The sequence below is a fragment of the Physeter macrocephalus genome, chromosome 18, assembly GCF_002837175.3.
Source record: "Physeter macrocephalus isolate SW-GA chromosome 18, ASM283717v5, whole genome shotgun sequence".
NCBI lineage: Eukaryota > Metazoa > Chordata > Mammalia > Artiodactyla > Physeteridae > Physeter > Physeter macrocephalus.
Window position 1 is genome coordinate 46,135,319 of NC_041231.1, and position 7,683 is coordinate 46,143,001.

General features: G+C 48.2%; 1 protein-coding gene across 1 annotated transcript in view; it reads left to right on the forward strand.

Moving 5' to 3' along the window:
• The window catches only part of CDCP1 (CUB domain containing protein 1), a 56,880-nt gene extending 51,190 nt beyond the window's left edge, over positions 1-5,690 (forward strand). Inside the window, exon 9 of the mRNA XM_024123955.2 lies at positions 1,970-5,690. Within this exon, the coding sequence (XP_023979723.1) occupies positions 1,970-2,402 (433 nt within the window). The 3' untranslated portion in view covers positions 2,403-5,690. The remainder of the gene's footprint in view (positions 1-1,969) is intronic.
• The last annotated feature ends 1,993 nt before the right edge of the window (positions 5,691-7,683 follow it).

Sequence of the window (7,683 nt, forward strand, 5' to 3'; positions counted from 1 at the left end):
CTTGAGGAAAACACACTCACGCTGCCCAGCTTGTTCTCCTCCAGTTTCTTAAACAAACTGTCTGTTTTATGCTTGTTTATTGGCCTCCAGACAAGCACCAAAAAGCCAGCCCTGTGGGCAAGAGGAAGGAAGACCCAGTTAACTGACTCAGTCTCACCTTCCACCCCCTCAGGATAACAGCTTCTGTTTTATGAGAGGAAAGTGTTGACCTTTTTAGACAGAGTACATGCTGCTGCCAGATTTCATCAGTTCTGCTCATATTTCTAATTAAAGCCATGGGAGCGGGGGGAATCTATTTCCCGTAGCAAAAAACTAAAAAAAATTTTTTTTATTAACTGGGGCCGTGAGCAAACAATTGAAATTGCTGATCAGAAATGTCTCTGCTGATGAGGATGGATTGGCAGGTTCAGGGGGAGGCGTCTTCTCTGTGAAATGGGATTGCACACATCTCGCGTGAGGGAAAAGGACTTCTTTTAAAGAAACATCATTGTATCATTCCTCTCAGGAAAACTTTCCTGTCTGGGGTGCACAGTATGTTCCACCCAGCTGGGAAAGCATGGCATTAACACTGGGCCCCAGTTTCCTCATCAGGAGGGAATTGGACGAGGGGAGGGGCCAGCACTTGCCTCCATCCCTAAAGTGCCCCAGTCCCGGCCTGGGAATCACCAGCCCCTGCCTTGCTGTGGGGGAGGCCACTGGCTGGCAGGTTTGCACAAGGCTTGTCTGTCCCCAAGTTGGGTTGGGAGGGAGGACGGGTTCCTGCTGTGAGAAGGAGGGCAGACAGTGCCGTTGAACTTGGTCATTAAGCATGTATTTCCTGAGGGTCTCCTGGGCCCTAGGAACCAGGAGAGGTGCTGGGGATACACAAGACACAGTCTTTTCTCCTGCCGTCTGTGGGGGCAGAGGGACTAAAGAAGCAGGCAAATAAGGAGGCGGTGTCAGGACAGTGTGAGAAGAGCTTGGTGGGGACAAGCAAGGCGCTGTAGGAGCACGTGGGCGGAGCATTGCTACAAGGCTTCAGGCTGGAGGCCTTGCAGCCTGTCATCCTGGCCAGGGAACCCAGTGTTACAAGCTACATGTACTAGATTTATTTTTTATCTCAGAAGAGTACAGGTTCACAATTAGTGAACCTCCAGCCATGCATTATGTGGTCCATTACGCTAATTGAGCTACTGTCCTCCATTTGAATCTCTGGTCGGCTAAAAAGTCAGCATCCCCTGCTTTTCACTGGTGGAGATGGAGGGCGAGGCTTTGTTTTCCGAGGCAGGGAGTGCAAATGCCCATCCATGTCCACTACCAAAGAACATTACAAACCAAGCATTAATGGTGTTAGGGAGGAACCCGGGCACCCCAGCCTGACTTTTGTCTTCTTTGTAGCTCTTTCCTCTTTTGGAGGTTACTGCTGAAGGGACTGGATCCCTCTACTGATGCTGAGTCCTACTGTCCCCAACTCCAGCTAAAAACTAAGATACAGCCTTCCATCCTGAGTGTCGTATGCTATCATTTAGAAGCTAGATGGTCGTAGTTTGTACTCATGCAAAAGTGAGACGAAGCATTAGCTACAGGAAAGAACTCAGAGAGTCATAGAAGGTTGGCCTAGGCACACCCGTGCTTGATGTGGTTGGTTTGGGACACCACCTGTCTCTGCTAGGAAAGAGAGGTTGTCAGATGTCTCTACCTTTGGATACCACGCAGGTATCAAAGCAAACTCAGGCACAGAGGGTGTTAACAATGCCCTCTCTAAACCACTCTCTCCTCCTGTTTCCACTTTAAAAACTGGAGACAGAAGCTGGTCCCTTTCTAAATGTTCACTGAGGATAGCAGTTTCAGTTTCAAACGCTAAGCTATTTGAGGGACTTGGGGGAGACCCAGTCAGAACCCTGAATGATCTTCATTCCAGTAGGGATGTACAGTTGGTGAGCCTCTAAGATTGTTTTCTTCCTGACTTCTGTCTTGTTCCCTTCCTCAGTAGGAAAAAGAAGATCAACAAGGGCCCAGCTGTAGGTATCTACAATAGTAATGTCAATACCCAGATGCCGATGCAGCCAAAAAAGTTTCAGAAAAGACGGAAGGACAACGACTCCCACGTGTATGCCGTCATCGATGACACCATGTTGTATGGGCATCTGCTGCAGGATTCCAAAGGGTCCTCCTTCCAGCCAGAGGTGGACACCTACCGGCCCTTCCAGGGCCCCACAGGGGACTGCCCTCCCTCCCCACCCCCCATAGGCTCCAGGGCTCCAACTGCAAAGTTGACCAAAGATGAGCCATCCTCTGGCTTCCTTTCTGAGTCTGAGATCGAACCGTACACCTTCTCCTACCGCAAAGACAGGAATATAAGCAATGGGAACACAGACCCTCCCTTGCTAGAAACCTATGAGACCATGGAGCCTGGGGAATAACTTGGACCCACCCCAAAGACTTCACATAAAGCAGGGCACTGAGATGCCCTTTAGGGTTCCCACCCAGAAATCCTGAAGAAGAGGAATTCTGTGGAAGGATAGCAGGAGGTTTTTCTGGATGCCACCAACTTCTGATTTCCAAGTGGACTCATTCCAATGCTGAGACATTGAAAATGATGAATTGTGATCTGGATAACAATCATCACAGTGAATGTCCTTCTAAACTCAGGTTGGGTTGTAACCAGTCCATGAGAAGGGAGAGGCTGAATCACGCAGGACAGGGATGCAATGAGCCCTGGATTTGGATTTGGATTTGGATTTAGACTTCTTCAGGTTGACAGTGCCAACCCCTAGGAGCCCACGGAGACCTCTGCTCTCACTGGGGTCCCCTGGGTGGAAATGTCAGTGTGCTTTATTATTATTATTATTATTTATTTGGTGGTCCTGTGTATTTAAGAAGTCAAGTGTATAGCCATGCAGCTCTTTTTCACCTGACATAGTGACAGCTCACGCTAACTGGTTAAATGGCTGGGTTTTGACTTCTGCTGACCACTAGATACACATGTGCTTGTCCCCTGGGAGGTGGGAATAATCTGCAGTCTGTCCAGCCAGAAAAGGGTGTGTGTGTTTGAGGGTACTGACGCACATCTGCTTTGATAAGAGACTTGCTGGTTCTCTCGCTCTGCGTGTGGTTATCCTACCACAGAAATCCATCTTGAGTCCCATTGTCCTTTGACCTAGAAGTAAGAGAAATTTCCTGGAATTGCCATGTGTGGCTCTCCCAGCTGCAGCAATACTTTAGCATCTAAATAGAAATTTAGAGAGTATTTTCATCCTCTAAAAACATTGAAGGATACACCAAAGGGTGGCCACCTGTATTAGTTTCCTAATGCTACTGCAACAGATTACCGCAAGCATGGTGGCTTAAAAGAACGCAAATTTCCTATCTTAGGGTTCTGGAGATCAGAAGCGCAAAATGGGTTTCACTGAGCTAAAATCCATGTGTCAGCAGAGCTGTGCTCCTTCTGGAGGCTCTAGGGGAGAATCCATCTCCTTGCCTTTTCCAGTTTGTAGAGGCTGCTCACATTCCTTGCCTCTGATGGTGGCAATGTGACACTCTTACTTCCCTCTTTTACTGACAAGGACTTTCACTTACAAAGCCCAGCCGGATAATCCAGAATTATCTCCCCATCTCAACATCTTTAATTACACTGAAAAGTCCCTTCTGCCCTGTAAGGTAACATATCCATAGGTGCTGGGGATTAGGACATGGACCATTATTCTGCCTACCACACCTTTCCTGCCCCTGCAGGAGAGACTGCAGAATGATCCAGCCTACAGGTGTGTTTTGTTTAGCCTGCGCATCTTTTTAAAGAGTTAGTCACCAACATTTAAAATTATAAAATTATAAAATGTTTACATAAAAATCCAGATCAGAAGGTCTGGCCGTGCTGGGGCTCACATTCTCACCGAGCAAAAACCAGCTGGAGTTGAAACGCAGCTCATCTTTAGATGGGGCATCTGGTTCACCAGTTCACCGCAGGGCCCACCAACCCTGTCACCTCACACACTGAGGCTGAGGGTCTGCTGCTATTGGTCAACACCCTGCAGAGTTGCTTCTCTCATAATGAAATGGAAAGTTCAAGACTCATATGAAATAAGAAGACAATTCTTGAGGCTGATGGGTGCTTCAGGAAAGTTTCTTTCACACACAGCCCACATCCTTCATTTGTACTAATTACCAGCCCAGCTCCTGTGGGCATTTGCCTTTGTGGCCCCTGTTCTCATCCGGGGGAGAAGGATTGTGTTATGGCTTGTCAGTACAGTCCCAGGTCGATACTTCTGTGGCAAAACCTCCTTTAAAAGGTAGATGCAGGGAAAAAAAAAAAAAAAAAAGTAGTAGATGCAGGGCTTCCCTGGTGGCACAGTGGTTAAGAATCCGACCGCCAATGCAGGGGACATGGGTTCGAGCCCTGGTCCAGGAGGATCCACAGGCCACAGAACAACTAAGCCTGAGCTCCACAACTACTGAGCCTGCACTCTAGAGCCCGTGAGCCACAACTACTGAACCCTTATGCAACAACTACTGAAGCCTACACACCCTAGAGCCCGTGCTCCGCAACAAGAGAAGCCACTGCAATGAGACACCCACGCACCATAACAGAGTAGCCCCCGCTCGCCGTAACTAGAGAAAGCCCGCGCGCAGCAACAAAGCCCCAATGCAGCCAAAAATAAATAAATTTTTAAAAAATAAAAGGAATTAACATTTAAAAAAAAAAGAAAAGTAGATGCAGGTCGTCGTGTTCAGTGACTTCACCTTGGAAATGCACTGCCCAGACTTGTCCACCTGCTACTTTGCCTCCATGAAAAGGAGTTTTGCAATCTTCTAAATGGTGTGTGTTCCAGGGTATTTTTAACCCTTTCCAGGAGGAAGAGTATGTTAGGGTTTTTAAAATTATGGCTTCGGTGCTGACAGTGACACCTTTACTTCTGAAAGCCTGGCTCTGCCCAGGGACCCTCAGCCTCTTGACCTGAGATGCTGGCAAACACCCTCTAGGAAGGGCCAGAGGAGGGCTGTGCCTTCCTTCCCTCTGCTGAAATTGTATCAATATTTAAAATCATCGCTGGGGCCCTGGCCTTCCATTCTCTTGACTTCTCTGACCTCCTGGCCGCTTCTGGCAGTCACTCAGTCAGTGCTCTGAATCCCACCCTCAAAGCATGGCTGTCATCACACGTCATCTTTACTTACAAGGGCACCACGTGGCCATTTTCTTTTAACTGAGAGCTCAAAACTCCAGGCCAAGTTGCTGTCTTCCTCAGACCTCAGGTGGATTTAATGTTTTCCAAAGACATGCCTCCTTGAAGGGGCCAGCCCAACATACCCCTGGCTCTTTTCTTTAAAGCCCAGGCCCCACTTCTGTAAAATATTTCAGAGTCACTGAAAACCAAACACATTTGTTGAAGCCTAGCTTGTGCCAGCACAGTATCCTCCACGCTGGGTCTGCTGATGCCGGGCTGCCCTCACGCCCATCCTCTGTACCTGTGACAAAGCCCGACTCAGACAGGACTGGTTAATGCTGCAGTCATTTTGCACGGGAGGGGGATGTCTCAAGGAAGAGTCAAGGGAGAAAAGCATAAGTCCACGGAACATAACCTGGGTCAAGGTTAGGACTGATTTGTGTGGATCTGCAATGCTTAACTCAGTAATTTATTTGTTGTATATACTTTTGAGGCAGCATTTTATTCATTTCCTACACTTTTTTAAATAAACAAATATACAGAAAAAAAGGCATCAGGTTGTTTAAATGCTTGGGCGACTTGTCCCCTGGTTCAGCTGAGCCCTCATTTCCCAGGTTCAACGTGGGGTCAGCAGATTCCATCTTCTCTATGTGTTTATGGTCCAGCAAGCTGGACTCTGGGCTGCCGATGAGTGACTGAGAGGCCAGTTTGCTCTTGTTGAGGCAACCTGAGCCCCCTCTGTATGACCCTCCCAATACCTGACCCCCACAGAGGCCACCCTTGCCACTGACTGCTCTACACCCAGTGCAGGTCACCAGCCACCGGAACAGAAGCAAAGGGAAGGCAATGGGAGAGGGAAGCTCCAAGCGGGCCCCCACCACCCGCCATGCACTTGGAGGGGAGACCCAAGTACACGGAGGAGACCGGGCGCTGCTGTGTAACAAACCACAGCAGACCTTAGTGACTTAAGAACAATCACATATTTTGCCACAAACCTACATTGAGCAGGGATCAGCAGGGATGGCTTATCTCTGCTCCGTGTGGCCTCTCTGGGGTAGCTCAACTAGAATCCACTTTCAAAATGGTGCATCACACAGCCGGCAAGTTATGGCTGGCTGCTGGCTGGGAGCATTGATTCCTCATCATGTGGACCACTCACTCCACAGGGCTTTCTGGGTTTCTTCACAACACAGAGGCTGGCTTCCCAGGGCGAGTGTTCCCAGCATCAGGAGGTCGGAGCTGCTAGTCCCTCAAGGCTTGGGCCTGGAAGCTGTTACAGTGTCACATCCATTCTAGCCTATGGGTGCGTCAGTCTCAGAGCCTCAGATTTAAGGGGATGCATATATCGCATCGTAAAAGAGCATTAAATTTGTAGAGAAGTGACAAGACAGAGGGAAAGTACTTTGAACGTCTAGGAGTGAGTGGCAGATTGTGAAAAGGTAAATATATGGGAGGAGCTAATGGAAAATACGGGTTTTCGCAAGGTGTGTTGTACAGATTTCTCTGCTGTCGTCTCTGGGCTAAGAGTCTAGAGTTGTCTCTGGTGATTAAGAATCAAACTGTCCTTCCCGGTAGAGAGGGAGAGGACAGAGAGTTTTTCTTGTGTCTGTTTCTTCTTAATTGCCTTCGGCTCAAAATAATCCTTACACCAGGCTTGCATATTTTGGGGTGGTATACTCTGAATCCCTCATTCTCCCATTTGAAACATAAATAAGTTTCATACATTAAAAGTTGAGTTGGCAGCTGTGCAGAGAGATTTGGGTTAGAAGTAGTGAAATAAGAGATCTACAAAGGCGGAAGCAGCATAGATGGAACAAGGGGAAAAGAACAAATCTAAGTATATTGCCCCATATCTTACTGAATCAGTCTCTTAGACCTGGGAGTAAGTCACTGTGGTGAAACAGTTGTGGGAAGCAGTCAGCCTTGAGAGCAGGCTGCGGACGTGCCAGGCATGCTGCCGCTGCTCGAAGGGACTGTCCCTACTTGTTCCCCTCCTTCTTCCATTCCATGGGAGATAAATCACCAGGGCCCAGAGATCAGAATGAATGTAAAATGAGATAAGCAAAGCTGTCTCCCCCCTGCACATGCAGATTATTTTGGATGATTCTGGGTTTATGGGTTTTCTCCCAGGGAAGTTAACCTTGAGCCGAGACAGTCTTCAGATAATGTAAACTACCATCTGGCAACCTTCCCTTTTCTAGTCCATATAATCTGCAACTGTAGCATAATACAATTTGCCTTACAACCATCAGTTGTCTTGGTCCTTCTGACCCCATTCGTTGGTGCTATTTCAGTTCCTTACCCCTTCCCTTCTGACCCTGGGCGGTGGGATCCTCTTTCTCCAGCTGGTCCACGGGGTACTCAGGCTGCTGTTACAAAATGCCGTGGACTGAGTGGCTGAAACAACTGAAATTAATTTCTTACGGTTTTGGAGGCTGGGAAGTTCATGATCTGGGTGCCTGTATGGGCTAGTTGTGGAGCGAGCTCTCTCTCTGTCTTGTTGACCTCCGCCTACTCACTGTGTCCTCACATGGCCAGAGAC